The sequence below is a fragment of the Ictidomys tridecemlineatus genome, chromosome 13 (assembly GCF_052094955.1).
Source record: "Ictidomys tridecemlineatus isolate mIctTri1 chromosome 13, mIctTri1.hap1, whole genome shotgun sequence".
In the NCBI taxonomy this organism is placed as follows: domain Eukaryota; kingdom Metazoa; phylum Chordata; class Mammalia; order Rodentia; family Sciuridae; genus Ictidomys; species Ictidomys tridecemlineatus.
Window position 1 is genome coordinate 53199625 of NC_135489.1, and position 17409 is coordinate 53217033.

Consider the following 17409-nt stretch of genomic DNA (forward strand, 5'->3'; position numbering starts at 1 on the left):
GATGTCTTGGGGGACAAGGTCAAAAGACAGATCTCTCAGAAACGGACTAACAAAAATAAAGGCATATGAAATTCAGGACTGTGCAGAGGAGTTGCCAGCCTATTACCCATCTACAAAAAGACTTCCTAATTTTATGGCTGATACCAGTAACCCACTTCCTAAACTTCCTCAAGTGTCCAGAACTTCCATAAAAAAAAAGCATCAATTTAAATGCTAAGAGATGATGAGCTATAATCTTGAAAATTATAACGCTGTCCTTCATAGGGAAATGCTATAATTACTAAATGAACTGGCAATTGATCAGGACAATGGAAAATGAATCACTAGATAGTGAAATCTGTTCCCTTGGGAAGGGGTGACTAGTGTCCCCAGCTTTTCTTTTCTTTTTTGGTACTTGGGATTAAACACAGGAGCACTTTACTACTGAGCCACATTGCCAGTTCATTTTTATTTTTTGGGGACAGGGTCAGTTGCTTAGGGTCTCCCTAAATTGCTGAGGCTGGCCTCAATCTTGTGACCCTCCTGCCTCAGTCTCTGGAGTCACTGCGATTACAGGCATGCACCCAGCCTTTCTACGTGATCCTTTAGAACTTGCCTAAAATCATTCTTCATAAAGGCTAAGGGCCGAGTTGAGCCTTCAACCTTGCTCCTTGCTCCATGTACCACTTGAAGAGTTCCCACCTTATTTCTCTCCACTCCACTCTCCATTATTCTCCTCTCACTCAAAATGGGAAGCATTCATGGCTTCCAAGCTCTGCTCTTCATATAAGTTCATTTCATCTGAGCCTATCCAACACCAGAGCTTTAGGAGTCGTTTTTAGGAACAAGACTTAGGAAATACTGGGAGAATGACATTCTGCCCACTGACTTCACATGTCTCTCTCGAATGGGATCTGCTTAAAACCTCTGAGCTCTTTTGCTCCAACAGAGGGCAAATCAACCTGCTGCAGACCTCAAGTTTATTGCAAAGAGACACCTACTTCACTGTCAAGGGTAGATATGATTCAAGGTTTGAAAGCCACGAGAGGAGGGGAAGAAAAGGAAAGGGAATAAAGTGAAAAGGAGGGAGAGATTTCAGTGGCCTCTCTCTTTCTATCTTCTCCCAAACTGTACGTATACAACTCGCCAAAAAAAATTTTTAGAAAAACGGATCAATGTTGAAGTCAAATGATTACAGAATTATAAATACAGTAGAAAATCAAGAATCTGTTTTCTTCAGCTTGATAATCATTTTGTAAAGCAGATGTTTTTCCTCCTTTTCTTTTTTCTTTCTACTTCTCAAGTCTGTGTTGGGGGCAAATACTACAGTTCCTTCTTTCTGCAGCTTTCACTTCATTCTGACTTTGGAAGTTTTGACACAGGAGTACAGACACCTCTGGATCAGAAGGCGAGAGCTCTGGATTATTACCTTTCTGACAGGCTGTGTGCTCCCAGGCTCACCATTAACTTCTCGGAGCTCATTTTCTCATTAGTGGCAAGACATATCCAATATAAGGATTCCAATCATTGCTAATGCCAATATAAGGCTGATTCTATGGCAAAAACCACCTCACATCTAGGTTTAAAGTCTTTGATTGGTTGGTTTTACAATGCCTGGAACCTAACAGGCCCCAAAGAAATATATTACATTAAAATTCTCATAAAATTAATAAAGCTGTTTGGCAACTTTTGCACATGTTAACAAGTTGTTGTGCTAGTTTTACAGATTAATATTGGCATAAATTATAAGAAACATATAATAATTAAAACTCAAATGATTCACTCTCATTAAAAAGAATATCAGTATCTACTATGTGCAAATTGAACACACAAAGATTTTAATGAGGTGCCTGGTAGGAATCACACCTTAGGGGACTTTTTCAAGCTATAAGCATAGGTCTACGATGCTTATACTAGGCAACAGAGCTCCTGTACTGGGGTCATGGGCCAGATACATCTGTGCTATGGAAGGCTGTGGTGCCAATATGAGTGGCTGGCTAAACTATGCCATGCTAGAAAAAGCTTTTTCCCGAGGAAGGAAATGCCCTGTATTACAGTAGGGAACTTCTTTTTCTGCCTGGGGTTAGGGCTGAGTGGGGACTGGAATCAGCAGGGGAAGGGGTTCTACCTACAGTGGGTATGACTGGCATCTTCGATGTGGGAGCAGAGTGGGCATGGGTAGAAGATATCGATGACGGTCTATGACTCCTCAAGATAGTGTATGGTGTAGCAGATGTTTGTTCTGTGATCTAGTCTTTCCCCAAAAAGTGCCCTGGGGAGAATCAGGGAGCACCTGCTCTATTTCTGAAGTAGCCACGGGGGAACAGCACCCCCAAAGGCACCCAGCACAATAGGTATACCTGGGGTACCTTTGACAGCTAAGTCATCATCACATAGGGGCTGTGGCAACAAGGCCACCAAGATAGTGGGTGAAATCAAAGGACTTCTTCCAGAGCACATGTGACAACGCTCAGCAATAAAACCAGGAAAGATTCTCAAAGAGGTAATTCCGTGCAAGTAGGTTAGATATAAAAATACAAAGTATAACCTGGACTTTCAGCGACAGAATGGTAAAAACTAGGAAATTTGGATCATTAATAAACTTGCAAGATTGTTTTCTCCATTCAACGAATACGTCAGTGCACAGCTTCTATGAGAAATCAGCCATGGTGTGGTACAAAGCACAAAGATAAACAAGAGGGGTCCTCTGGAACAGAAAAGGCAACCGCGTTTTTATCTGTGACTCCACCTGCTTGGAAGTAGGGCAAGACAGCTCATTTCCTACAATCAGCAATACCAAGTGGCCACAAAACACAGTGGGAACATGAAGTCGGGGGACAGTAGCCAGGAAAGAACAAGCCTACTGTGTCAGTATGGCAGGGTTAGAAAATTAACATTTGCAACCTGAGTTCTCATCGGGTCTTGGCACAAGGTGAGAACCAGGGTAAATGCAGACAGGATTCCTTGGTGAGGTTTTCCTTTCACAATAGCCTCCCCATCACCCAATGCCCACAAGCACTCAAGCTTCCAAAGTCTCTGCTTCCAAAACAACCTACACCACAGTGACCTACCAGAGGTTTTTATTGTTTGTATTTCTTGACATATATGCTCACATTTTCAACCTTAATATTCTTTGGAGTGTTTAACAGACCGTGTCTAAATCATAATAGGCCATTAAAATTTATTACTTTTTAAAAATGAAGACCAAGAAGAACAGATTTAACAGTTTTATAAGAGTCTCTTTTCATTGAACCTGAATGGGGACAATTTTGATACCTTGGGAAGAAGATTTAATGGTAATTTTGTCAGGCAAATGAGACATTTTGTGCCAAGTGCCAACAGTCCCTGTATGTAACTGTTCCTATGGTTGCACCAAAGAGCTATCACACAAGGAAACAAAGTTAATTTACACCCTTCCATCCTTCCCAGTCCCCAGGGCCATCATTCTTCAGGCAGAGAATTACTGCTGCTGCTAGATGGGGCCAGTAGGTTGCAGCACATGACAGATGTTTAGGATGGCAAGTCATTCAGCAGAGCAAAAGACCACTAAGAAGAGTGGCATGTTATAGGTTAAGCTGAAGTTCACAGTTACACAACGAAAATCTCTGTGATTCATGTGTTCTTTGAATGAATAATATTCATGCAAGCATTGAAAAAATCACTTTCTTCCATTGATTATTTATGGTCTCTTTTAATCCGAGAAAGGCAATAACTGTTCTAATTAACAGTGGAGACAATTCCGTTCCCTTTCCAAAGGGATTGGAAAGCATTTTAATCACATAACCTATAGAAGCTGGAAAATTCAGATACTGAATTTGTTTTTCCAACCAAACCCCAGTAATCACAGAATACAACACGGGAGCATGATTTGGCCACTTAATCAAATTACCAGCAGGACAGAGCATGTGGCGATTTTGTGAACATTCTTTTCCTGACCAATAGCTGGAAGATGCCAAGAGCACGTCTATGGCAGAGATCCATGAGCTTCCTCAGCCACTATGGTTCCTGAGGAGCATCTCTGGGTGGTCTCAGGAAAGCTGTTGGGGCCAACTTGACTGTGTTGGGTGATGACTACAGATTTGGGGACGTGAATATCCTTCAGTCATGGAATCCATCCAATCACAGGATCTCTGGAGGGGGCCTAACTAACTTAGGACCCAGGCTTTTAAGATTTTACTGCCGTGCTTATATAGTTCTGTATGATTTGCCTGGATCTGGAGACAAATCTCACTCTCGTGTGTCTGAAGCACTAGAATTTTCTCTGGAGTGTGAGCCTACTGTGGATTGTACCTGGGCCCCACAAGCACTAAGCCTCCCTCGTTTACTGAACTGAAAATATTTAGGAACTAAGGAAAGTGATGCTTCCCACGATGAGAGAAACATGGCAGGACACTTAGGAGTGAACCCCACTTGGTAAACCCTCCACTACTCTCCCAGTAATGCTTTAGAAAACCCACCGATAAGGTTTCCAGTGGAAAACCAGCCATATTGCACTACAAAGTGTCTTCTGAAACATTGTTTTCATGCAGCAGAGAACCTATGTTAGAAATATGGACTCAAAATTGAGACCCAGTCTGACAGATTTTCCAAAACCAAATCAAACTTGATTAGAAGGGACCCCGAGGAGAAAGCAAATGTCTAACTGGATGATCATTAGGAACTCTACTGTAGGCAGATCAAACAGACACAAATCAGTCTGTCAAACATGGAATCAAATAAAAATAAATGTAATAAATACATATTTGGGACTGGGGTATTTTTATTTTCTCTCTTAACATTTATGTTTGAAAAGCAAACACCAATAATGACAATAAACTGGCTACAGAAAGTTGCTTGGGTTCTCTAATAGTCAAATTGAACATACCAAGTAGGAAATCACAGTCTTAGTGCTTTTGTTAGCATATGTGAAAATCTGGTAGAGTTTAAACATTCCCCAAGCATAGATATCAAGTTGCCTATAATAAGATCTTTGGATGATTATTATATAAGATCATTTCTTCTAACGTAGAAAATTAAGACTAAGAATTTGAACAAAAATGGAGGTAAAGTATCTCAAATGGAAAAACACTGTATTCTACAATGAGTACACACCGACTGCTAGGAGAAAGTTAGAAAAACCCAGCACATTCTACAAAGTTTAAATCAAAATGCAGTTGTGGGGGAGGGGCAGAAAATGAAGTGGCAGTAAGTGTTCAGTTATTGGTCTCCAGGACCTAGGTCTTTGCAGGCTGCTTGAATGGCTCTCTGGGTTCTCCTGTTTGGCAAGGAAAAATGCCACTTTACAGCTTCAAAAGAAAAGAGAACCAAGCTATTCCAAGGGCTGTGTGTTTGTGCATGTGTGTGCAGGGGGCCCTTCATAGATGACTATAAATTCTCATCATTAAGTCATGGCAGAACTGAGCCTGGTCATTTCTGATGGTGAAGTGGTGGAGACATTAAGCAAGCCACGAAGATCGCATCACTGCTCCATTAAAATAAAAGGCCTTTTTTGAAGCCTTAAAAAAATGCATAAAAAAGTTTTACCTGCTACTATCTTCTGTATTCTGTTCATGATTCACCTATAATTACATGTATGGGGACAGGGATTAGGGAAGCAATTTGGCTTCTTCCTTGGAGGTTTTTGAGTGTTTGTCTCTTTTCTCTTTGGGTCTGAGTAGGAAGGGGCACTGGAAGTTGTCTGGTCTTAAATAATGTCTAAGGAATAGCTGGCTTCCCTAAATGCACTTACAGTTTCTCCTGAAATTCTCCTAATGGCAGAATAAGCATCATCACAAGGTTGACAACAATAATCTAAAACATCTATTTTTGTTTACTTAAAATCTGACATCCTATGACGACTATCTTAGTTTTGTTTCGTGTGCATTAAAAAAGGTTATGAAAACCCTACAATGATAATCTTTTCAAGTACCTGAAAATAGCTACCCTGTCCCCTTCCAAATCCTCTCTCATTTGTCATGAGAATGTTTTCAGATCATTCACAATCCTGTAATTCTCTCCTGAACAAGCCCAGTCAGAGTTCAAGGTTCTTATCATCATTATAAAACAGCTCTTATATACTAGGAACATACTATAACACAGAAAGTATAAAACAAATTCCTTGCTTTAATAATCTTCTCAATAGTATCTTTTTGAGGCAAGTGTTTTTGCTTATTGAGTGAACTCTTTGTCCATTTTCTGTTGCTATAACAAAACAGCAGAGACTGAGTAATTTAAAAGAATATGTTTTTTGAGCTCACAGTTTTGGAGGTGATGACATCCATAAACATGGCACCAGCATCTGGTGAGGGCCATCTAACTCCATTGTAACATGGCAGAGAGCATTATATGGCAAGGCAGAACAAATGTACTAGCTGGGGTCACTTTCTTCTTCTACAACCAATAATGCCATCATGGGCCACCTCCAACACCATGATCTCATCTAATCCCAGTTATTCTCCAAAGGTGTCAACTCCAAATGCCATCAATATATGAATGTGGGGAACTTCTGGGGGAGACATTTAAGCCATGGCAGAAATCAAAGTTTGAAAAATTTAGAAAGTTTCTCAAAATTGCATGAGTTAAAAGAGGCAAGGCTGTTAGCTCACCCTAGTCTGAAGGCTTTGGAGCATTTCTCACATGTCTACAAAACACAGTCCTAGAGAGGGCAATGATACAGAGGCTGAAGGAACCAACAGCTCACCACTTTCTACAAAGCAAATATTATATTTCCATGGAAGCGGCCTTTGATAACAGAAGCAGTCTTCACAGCTACCCCACACTGCTGAGTTCACACTGAGTTTGCTAATTAACTTAAGCCCAAAGAAGACTTTTACCCAAACTCTTACTAAAACTGATGGCCATTTCCACGAAACAAAAGATCAAGGGATTTGCACTTGATCCCTTCTCATAGAGGAAGTTTTACCTCCAATACATCTCTGCCTTACAAGAAAACTGGACTCTGACACTTGGGGGCATTCATTAGCCTCTTCAAGCTCTTCATCACTTAAAAAAAAAAAAAAAAATCAGAAACAAAAACTCTGTTCTGTGTTTCTGTACCTTCTTCCAAGTCTTTGAGAAAAAGTCCACCCAGAGAAGAGCAAAGGCCAAAGGACATCCCCGGGACAATGCTTTTCATTCTCTGTTTACCTATGATGTCCTGTGTGTATCTCGCCATCTAAGCTTTACTTTCCATAGTTTGTGTCAAACAAGAGGTGTTTTCAATATGCCTTTTCAACTGGCATCTCACTGCCACCTTGAGAAATACACACTGATGATCCACAATTCGATTTTCTTATTCAATTAATCCGCAACAAATAAATGTACTGAACCTTACCATATTCATGTCCCTCCATCTTCGCCACAATGATGTTAGCAGTAAATATATTTTTTTCCTACCACCAATCTCTGTTGGTGGTAGAAAATATTCTGCTTGATATGATGATGTGAGGGATAAATAAATTTTAAAAAATGAAAAAAAAAGAAGTGGGTCACATTAGATTGGGTAGAGAGAAGTGATGGGAGGGGAGGGGAGGGGAAGGGGGGATAGGAAGGACAGCAAAACAAAATAGACATTATTATTGCTGTGGGTATATACGTGACTGCATGACCAATGTAATTCTGCAACCTGTACACTCAGAAAAAATGAGACATTATATCCCGTCTGATTCAAATGTTTGATATGTCAAGATCATTGTACTTTCATGTATAACTAATTAAAACACATAAAAATAAGAAGAAATAGAGAAATAAAGAGATTTTCAGACAAAAAGAAAATATTCTGCTTGCAAATTTTTATATCCCAGAAAAAGTTACCCTTACAAATTTGTCAAATGCATAAAATATTTTATGATAAAGGGAAAGAATTGACCCAACATTGCTATGCTACTCAAAATGCTCACACAGTGACATTAAAAGTAACAATGAATTCTATCTAAATTAATTACAAAAGTGCCCAAAACCACAGTGATTAGCTATAATGAATTGGAAGGCATACATAAATTAAATTTGACGACCTTTCTCAAGGTTACCAAGACCTTTAACCTTCACAGTAAAACCCAACTACAAGTACATTATTGGTGTCTCCCCATTTTTACAATTATATCTGAATCAATAATTGGACCCTTTGGTCTAAGAAATTAACCAAAAGCAGAGGCAATAAAATATAAGCAATGGGTCTGTGCATGACAAACCTTATTGCATCCTTGGAACCTCCTGAAGTAGCCCACTAATGTTTGTAAAGCTAAAGGATGATTGAATTTTTTTTTTACAAACCAGTATATGACTAAATAATTTTAATGTAAGAATTATTTTTCTTAAATTTTCTTCTACATTCCTACAGTTTTTCTTAATTTTTTTCTGTGTTCCTCCAATCTATATTCATTTAGTAATCCACCCTCACCCCCACCTTAAATGATACTATTGGTATAAAATGAATTTTGTCTTGCAAGAAAAGCACTGGCCCTGGCTCCGTATCCCATATATATATATATATATATGGGATACGGATATATATATATATATAGTGAGAGAGAGAGAGAGAGAGAGAGAGAGAAAGAGGGGGGGGGAGTAGAGATAATGACTGGGGAACATGAGGAATTAGTTTTATACTGGCCATCAGAGGAAGAAAGAGAAATAGAAACCTGTGACCATACACATGGGCAGTGCCTGTGGGGACTGAGATGGGTAGACTGTGAAAGCTTCAGGGGAGGGACTAGCTTGGAGGAACACAGAATGCCCCCTTCCTGGATGAAAAGGGCAGAGGCTGGGGGCAGGAAGAATAAGCTCTTTAAATGAAGATACTGAACCTGAAATTGAATCACCTTGCATAAGAGCAAGCCACTGGTTGGTGCATGCAGGGACCTACTCTAATAGCTTGAGTTCATGCCCTGAGTATCACACTGTGATACTCAGAGAAGTAAACACTCATCCATCTCCATAGCTACTGACAGGCTGCGTTGTTCTCATCCGCTAACTTGGTCTTACAAAATATCTCTAACCACGTCATTTAACTGCCCCTTCTCCAAAAGGAATTTTACTTTTCTTTACAGAAAAGAATGAAGAGGAGTATACTCTCTTATACCAAGATCAATGTTCCCCACCATAAGCATATTAAAAATTACTATTCCCTGAGCAAAAAAAGGACATGAATATTTTAAATTCTCTCTCTATTGCTATGTACAGAATTTTAAGTTTCTGCTAAGTAATAAGTGACTTGGCCATAAATTATGCAAATAAAAAGGTAAACTTCACTTACATAACAGGATATAATTTAAAAATTTAATTTTTAAGCTTCTATCTTTTTTGGTTCCTATGTTTAAGATCATGTTTTACTTTTAATTTTAAGATTTTGGGACACCATACATATTTTCAATAATTTGGTTCCCTGTTAGAGTCAGAAATAATTTTGTGGATGTGTAACCGATGTGATTCTGCAATCTGTATTTGGGGTAAAAATGGGAGTTCATAACCCACTTGAATCTAATGTAAAAATATGATATGTCAATAAAAAAAAATAATAATCTAAAAAAAGAAAGAATTTTCTATTTATAGATCAGTTGTAATTTTCCAGAGTTCTAGAAAAATAAAGAGGTGACTTGTGTGTTTTATATCAATATTCCCCAGCTTTCACCATCTAGGACACCAGAGTTTTAAAATACGTACTTACCTCCACATCACAGGAATATTCTGATCCATCTAGAAGTATCACTTTGCACTGCATGCTTTTAGGTTTTTTGACAATCTTTAATGGAGACCGAGAGAGTTTACTGCTATATGATTTCTGAGAAAGTTTATCTTCTTCAAGTTGCTGATACTCAAGCTGCTTTGCAGCTGCGGCAGCAAACTCCTGTTCCTTGTCAGTGACCTGTGAAGAGCAAACAATGAAGAGTTTTCATTGCAAGGCAGGAAATAAATATTGCATCGCACGGGCAATGGCACAACTCTTTTGGGAAAGAGGCTGCTTTCCCCTTTTCTAGAGGAGGAGAAGGATCTGAAATAAAGTATCAGGAGTGGATATATATACACACACAGGTATTTATAATGCTCAGTTTCACCTAAACAACTTTTGCCATTTAAATGCACCAATGAGTCCTTATATCAGTTTGACTCCAGGATTTAATTTAGAAGCACTGAGTTAGAAATGCCATCAAGATTTCACTAAGCAAAAAAGGAGAAATTCATTCCTGACTTTTCAAAAAAGGCATTAAATCAGACAAATCTCTAATCATCTAGATTTTATCTTGTCTACTCCATTTTTCAAAATTCACTCGATACTTGTATATTCCTTGACCTTTTTCTATCTGTTCCATCCATAGACTTACAAGGAATCTTATAAATGACAAGGCTTAAGAGAGCTTCGAGTATTAATCTTTTCAGTAATTTTATAACTGTTAAAATATTTGATTTAGCTCTAAATCAATTCGATGAAGTCAGCAGCACTGAAATTCATCACAAAGTAATCCCTTAAGTCTGCTTCTCTTCATTGTAATTAGTCTGTATGAGAACAGATCAAAACTGTCCAAAAGCTTTAATCTGCTTCTGAATGACAACAGGCTAGTCCAGGCCAGACTGTGCAGTGGACACCCCACGAGGCACAGAAATTCTCCCTGAGTCGATTCCCTTGACATCTCTGTGCACGGCTCTCTTACAACTCTCTTTGGTTAAGTGACCACCAGTGGTGGTAGGACAAATTCAGTCTATAGCCAGACTATCATTTCCACCAGCCTAAAAATATGCACCAGCAGTCCTCACAAAGATACACACTAATATTCTGTTCAGGCTCCTTGAAATAAGTGTGAAATTTTCTCTCACAGGAGTATACTATTAGCTTGGTGCTAAAAGTACATGGGCTCTTGAGTAAAGACAGTATTGACAGTTTATCATTTCAGCTTTTTTTTCCCCATTGGCTTCTACAATTTTATAACCACAATGTCATTCTAGGTATATTTATTTTGGATTTTAGGTATGGATTTCTGCATTTTCTACCTTGTTTTCGATCTAGAAGACTGCTAATACAGTCCTTTCTTCTAACACCATGCCTAGGAACTCTAAGTCTTGTGAAGTTATTAAGAATAGAAAGAGAACAGTCTGTTGAGCTTATAAAAATAAGCCAAGAAAAACAAATTGAGCAACCATTACCACAAGTTAGAATAGTTGAGAAGGCTGAGACAGGAGGATCATGAGTTCAAAGCCAGCCTCAGCAAAAGCAAGGTGCTAAGCAACTCAGTGAGACCCTGTCTCTCTAAATAAAATATGAAATAGGGCTGGGGATGTGGCTCAGTGGTCAAGTGCCCCTGAGTTCAATCCCTGGTACCTAAAACAAAACAAAACAAAACAAAACAAAACAAAACAAAACAAAACAAAAAACTGTTGAGAAGACAAGCTCCAGCTCAAATAGGTTTAGTAAACTAAAGAAAACTTTCTCTGGCCATCTGCTCCAACTTTTTTGACCATTATCCTTTTCCTATCATTGCATTAAAATTTTAAAAAGTATAAGAAATCCATAAAACTGTCATTAATATTGGCTTTGAGGTAGTTTAAGGAGAAGTTTGATAACCCTGGAATTGTTTATCAACAACCACACTTCATTTTGTGAGATGCTCTATAATTTATACCAGGCTTTTTGCACGCTTAACTTACATTTCATCTCATCATAGGCAAGGCCAATTGAAGCTATGTTTTTATTTAATTTTATCTGGAATCAACTTTTTCTATGTATTGGGAATGACAAAATTTCATTTTTCCTCTACAAAAATAAAAATGTCTGTGTCTGAGAATAAAGTTCCTGGGGTACTGAATTGTCAACTCCAGAGCATCTGAAACCATCACTCACAGGGCAGGCCTCATTTCTGGGAACACTTGAAAGATGAGTCTACCTCTGAGGCTCTTATAACACGTTTTACAAATAACTTTAACAGCTCTAGAAGAGCAGACCAACTACCTCAAATGAAATGTCAATTGCCGTTACACAATGCATTGGAATTTTAAAATATCAGTATCAACCACTTTAGTAAATCCTGTATTTTATTCAGTCCTCCATAGCAGCTCTGAAATGGAGCTATTATCACCCTCATTTGCAGAGGAGGAAAGACCAGAACCAGGGAACCTTCTCAAGGTTAGAAAAATTAGAAAACTGGAATTTAAATTCCGCCAAACCCATGTTTAATCATCACTACACACCAAAATATGCCTTTCTCCAATTACCTCCGGCATAACTGGCTTCCTCTATTATGAAGCAAAGAACTTCATGGAAGAGTCTTAGACAAGACCATTTCTGAGAGTTTCATTTTGTAAGATGAACATTATAAGCCTGAGGGCCTGAAGAGTCCTTTGAGGCTAGTAATAATCAGGAGATAAGACTAAGGTCTTGTCCTGTGCAGCCAGGTATCGCCCCCTCTGGTGATTTTATATCACTTCTCTTGCTTAGCTTCAAGCATATGACTACAGAATGTAGAAGTACAGTCTCGTACCACATAACAACATTTTGGCCAACAATGGACTGACTGTACATGATGGTGGTCCTGTTAAGATTACAATAAAACTGAAAAATTCCTATTGCCTGGTGACATCACAGCCATTGTAATGTCATAGTGAAACGCATTGCTCACATGTCTGTGGTGTGCTGGTGCAAACAACCTTCCTGCACTGGTAGTCATATAAAAGCATAGCATATGCATAATACTCAACAATGATAACAAATGACTATGTTATGGGTTTATGTGTTTCCCGTATTGTATGTTTTAAGGTTACTTTAGACTGTACTCCTTCTACTTCTAAATAACAAGTCTGTTCCCAGCTTGGTGATACATATCTACAATCCAAGAAATATGGGAGACTGAGATAAGAGAATTGCAAGTTCAAGGCTAGCAGTGGCAATTTAGAAAGACCCTGTTTCAAAATAAAATAAAAAGGGGTGGGATGTAGCTCAGTAGAACAGCACCCCTGAGTTCTATCCCCAGGATTGCAAATAAAACAGAAAATCAAGTTTGTTATAAAAACAGAATGCTGTGTTAGGACAGTAGCGGTCTCGTTGAGCTCAGGTTTGCCATGCTTTTTTATTATCATTTTCTCTTGTGCTTCATTTCATCTCATATAGTTCTGTTCATGATGGCCCGAGGTGCCATAGGCCACACACACATGTATGTGTGTGTGTGTGTGTGTGTGTGTGTGTATACACACACACATGTACATGTATATATAGCCATATGTATGGCTATATTTACACATACAGTACATATATATACATATACATACATAAAACCCTGCACTTACACAACCTGAATGGTACAGCCTGCTACCACCTAGGTTGTGTAAGTGCACTCTATGATGTTGACATGATGATGAAATGACCTAATGACGCATTTTTCAGTATGTGTCCTGTCCATGAGGAACACATGACTGTGTATTAAGTCATGTCTAGGCACAGACTCATCCTTTTCTAGAATTATCTCCTATTTTCATGTTTCATTTCAGAACAGGAAAAAATGAAAAAAAAAAGCCAAATAGCCTAATAATTTAAAATTTTTGAAGATTCAAAGAAACCAAACAAATATTAAAAAAAAAAAAGAAAACGAAAACATAAAGAAAACCATGATGCCAACAATAGCATTTCCTTAGATTTTATATGCAGGGCTGGGATGGCATCCCTAGCACTCAGCACAAAATCTCCTGGACCAAACAGAACAACTACTCATAAAGTGAAAGTACATGTTATTATTAATTCTATTTAAAAGAAGAACTTGCAAAGGTAGGACAAGAAAAGAAAATAATCTGGTTGTAAACATAGACCTTAAAATTATAATAGTAATGCTGTCATTTCCAGAGATTTTCACTGATAACACTGATTTCCCTCATCATTTTCTAAAATTTCTAGCTCAACACAATTACTTTCAAACTAGAAAAAGCCAATCATTTTAAGGACTCCAGATTTTGTACTACATACAAATTAGTACTCTAAAACATGTTGATTCCAATTCCAAAGTTTTAAGACAAAAGAAAGGCAGATTCATTGGCAGCCTGGATATAAACCATAATTTGTCTTTGGTAATGCTGAGGGGATAGAAGTCGGGGCTTCCAGGGCCTCTTGCATTCTAAGCATGTGCTTTACAAACACTGAGTCATAGCCTCAGCCTCTAGAATAAAATCTTGTTTTAAAAAAATACATTATTCATGAGAACTCAAAACACGTGTAGGCACAGAGTTGATAATATAGATATATACAGGGAGGAAAAGAGACCTATGTGAACATCAGCTAAAAATAGGGGGAATAAAACATAACAGTTCTAACCCTTAGACTTGAAATTAAAAAACACCACCAGCATAATTAAAGCTGCCAGTTTTCTGTCCACCCTTCTTATAAATCCAGATATGAACAACTGAACAATAATTTCTCCAAATCCAGATGTCAGTGTGAGTTTAAGTGTTTTAATTTAAGCAAGGAGTCACCAAGCAGGCTTGGGGAATGGCATTGACTGACAGCCTTGAAATAGGTCACATTTTCATCTGCCTGGAACCCCGGGGCCAAAGCAGATGACCCCTCATAGCTGCCTCTGGTGCTAAGAAACCAAGGTGAAAGTAGAGCCTGGAGAAGCTCAGCAAACAGCCCTTAATTGCTTCTCTGGCCTTTGCCGGCGGGGGCGCGGCTCACCTCCCTCCGCACCGGGGTGCTGTGCGCCGCCGCAGCCTCAAACTGCTCCAGCGCCGGAGGCTCCTCACCGCTGCCGCTCCCGCTCGGGGGCTCCGGAGGCCCAGGCTGAGACCCCGCTTGCCCCTGCGCACCCGCTGCCTCCTGGGGCTCGGTCTCCTGGTCCGCCTTGGATTCAGAGTCTGATCCGGATTCGGTCGTCATGGTGGATTGTTCTGCAGAGACAAAAAAAAAAAAAAAAGGGAAGGTTCTGTGACTGGGTGCAAGCAAAGCAGGGTGCTAACCATGAAAAGCAGAGACACCCATACACAGGGAAGGAAGAGAGATTGCTTCACCAGGAGCAATTCTATTCGGCAGGCCCAAGAGAAGACTTCTCAGAGGTACTACAAAGAACTCCCAATAGCTACATTGTGGAACCAACCCAGATGCCCTTCAGTTTTAGATGCATGGATAGGGAAACTTTGGTATATATGCACAGTGGAATATTACTCAGCATTAAAAGAGAATAAAATCATGGCACTTGCAGGTAAATGGACAGAGTAAGAGGACATAATGCTAAGTGAAGTAAGCCAATCCCCAAAAAACTAAATGGCGAAACTTTTCTTTGATATGGGGGGGGGCAGGGGAGGAATGGAGGAACTTTAGATAGGGCAAAGGGGAGGTAGGGGATGGGAGGCGGCATGAGGTAGGAAAGACTGGAATGAGTTAGACCTCAATACCCTAAGTACATGTATGAAGACACAAATGGTGTGAAAATACTCTGTGTACAGCCAGTGTCTTGAAAAATTGTGCTCTATGTGTGTAATATGAATTGAATTGCATCCTGCCATCATATACAACAAATTAGGATAAATAAATAATTTAATAAAAGAGAAAAAGATGAGCACCCAAGAGCAGCTCCAAAGGAACAGAGAACCAGGAGTGGAAGTTGATTTGTAATGATTACAGGTTTTCCTCCAGTAGCCTAATAAGGCTTCTGCCACAGATGATCACAAACAGACATTTCAAAAATGGCTAATAATTGAATAACAATTTCAGAAAAGTGAATTAGCTGAAATGAGGGAAGGATGATCTAGCAATGGTAGACATTCCCTCTCTTTCTCATGTTTCTTCCCTCTTTTCTCTACACAGGGGTCATCCCCACCAATGAATCTGTAGATTTTTCTAGGAACAAATGCCTTTCCCATGTGACTTCTCTTAATTCGGCTACCTTCTTTGGAAGTGGAAACTGCAACTACCATAGAGATTTCTTCAGGAGTGTAGCGACAAACCAAGATCCTACTAATACGTAATATGACCTTCTGACATATAACCACCATCTTCTAATAGTTTGCTGTTCAAGTTTAGTATTTTGTGCTTCAGTTTCCACAGCTGCCAAATGAGACAAAGGAACTCATTTACACCTGAAGAAGTGATTTTTCTATTGTTATTTTTTTCTCCTAATAGACACACTACTGTGTTTAAGGAAGATTTTTACTCTAAGCAGTAAGAAAGCTGCTATGCCAAGTAGATACGACATTTTGTTTCTTAACCTACGAATGTGAGGTAAATATCTCAAAAATATATATCTCAGGTTGTGTAATAATTTCCCTTCCTAGTTCTAATTTTATGGTAAAAATATCCTGAGCAAAGGGCTAGTGTAATACCTTCAGTAAATGATATATTCACTGGCATAATATAGAATTACTGAAAATAAACCAGTAACTGTAGTAAAGCCACTGTTTAATCCCTATCTTCACAACACACATTGGAATATGTTTAAAAATTTGAAGAACATTGCAAAAAAGCCACTCAATGCTACATCTGCACTTTTTATTATTATTATTATTCCTTTTCCCAATTCCAAGCTACACCTTCTGTTGAATAAAAGACATGTCAACTTGGCATGTGCTGAGCTGCCCAAAGCATATGTAAATACCAAGTCCACACGCACAGCAAGAAAATGATCCAAGCAAAACTAACATAGTCTCTTCTTTTTCTTCCTATATCACATTTTAGATTCTAGAGCAAATCTTGAAGGTAAACATTTGTATTTATTTATTTATTTATTTATTTGGTCGTCTTATCGTGGAAAGTGGGATGAGTACAGAGAGATAACAGCTGAGGGAGACAAGGTGTTCATCTGGAGGAATTCAGAGCCTACAACTGAATTCCCATCTTGGGAAGGGGGAAGATCAGACTGAACTCACCCAACATTTACCGAGTACCAAATATAAGCCAAGAGTTGCCTGTGGTTTAGAAGCCGAGATTAAAATGTTATAACCCATCCCCTCTCTACCCCAAGGACTTCATCGCCTGAGGCAGAAACGGAGTGTCCTTTAGTAACTTCCTTTAGTAAGTAAGCATTTTCTTTTAGCTAGAATTCCTCCGCCTGCCTTGAGAGGGTGATGAGCAGTGATCCTGTGATTAAGTCTGGACAATGAAACAACAGGAAAAAGAAAAAAAAACTTATTCAGTATTCAGATCGTCTTCATAGAGACAAAGTCACTTGCTCCGGGGGACTGCGATTGTCATTGACTAGAAAATGATGACAAGTCTCCTGGTTTCCCTTAGACACAGCCATGGATGGGCCATGTTGAGGAGCATGTCAGAGTCACACCACTTGTTCTGAGTTGTCACATGAAGCAGAAGTCTGCTTTTGCCTTGTGTGAACCTTAGTGTACTGGCCCATACCCCAGTATGTGATGCAGTCTATGGACGGCATTAATGCCCCTGTGCTTCTCACCCTCCCTTGATCTCACACCCCCCTCGGCTGCTACCAAGTTCCTCTTCTTCTCACTCCTGACTCAACCTAAAAGGAAAAAAAAAAA

At 39.1% G+C, this 17409-nt stretch overlaps 1 protein-coding gene and 1 long non-coding RNA gene across 37 annotated transcripts in view; one reads left to right on the forward strand and one right to left on the reverse strand.

Annotated features, from left to right (window-relative positions):
- Positions 1-17409, reverse strand: part of Epb41l3 (erythrocyte membrane protein band 4.1 like 3) — a 228260-nt gene that overhangs the window by 75262 nt on the left and 135589 nt on the right. For 35 of the 36 annotated variants that reach the window (XM_078030344.1, XM_040274909.2, XM_040274911.2 and 32 more), the window contains 2 exons: positions 14603-14814; positions 9623-9820 (listed from right to left, as the gene is read on the reverse strand). In XM_078030344.1, the coding sequence (XP_077886470.1) occupies positions 9623-9820; positions 14603-14803 (399 nt within the window). In that variant the 5' untranslated portion in view covers positions 14804-14814. Of the gene's footprint in view, positions 1-9622; positions 9821-14602; positions 14815-17409 lie in introns of those variants that run through there. The other variant, XM_078030345.1, reaches the window with a different exon arrangement.
- Positions 14824-16313, forward strand: LOC144369863 (uncharacterized). The gene is made up of 2 exons (XR_013429692.1): positions 14824-14979; positions 15731-16313. It is a non-coding gene; the product is annotated as an uncharacterized LOC144369863 (long non-coding RNA).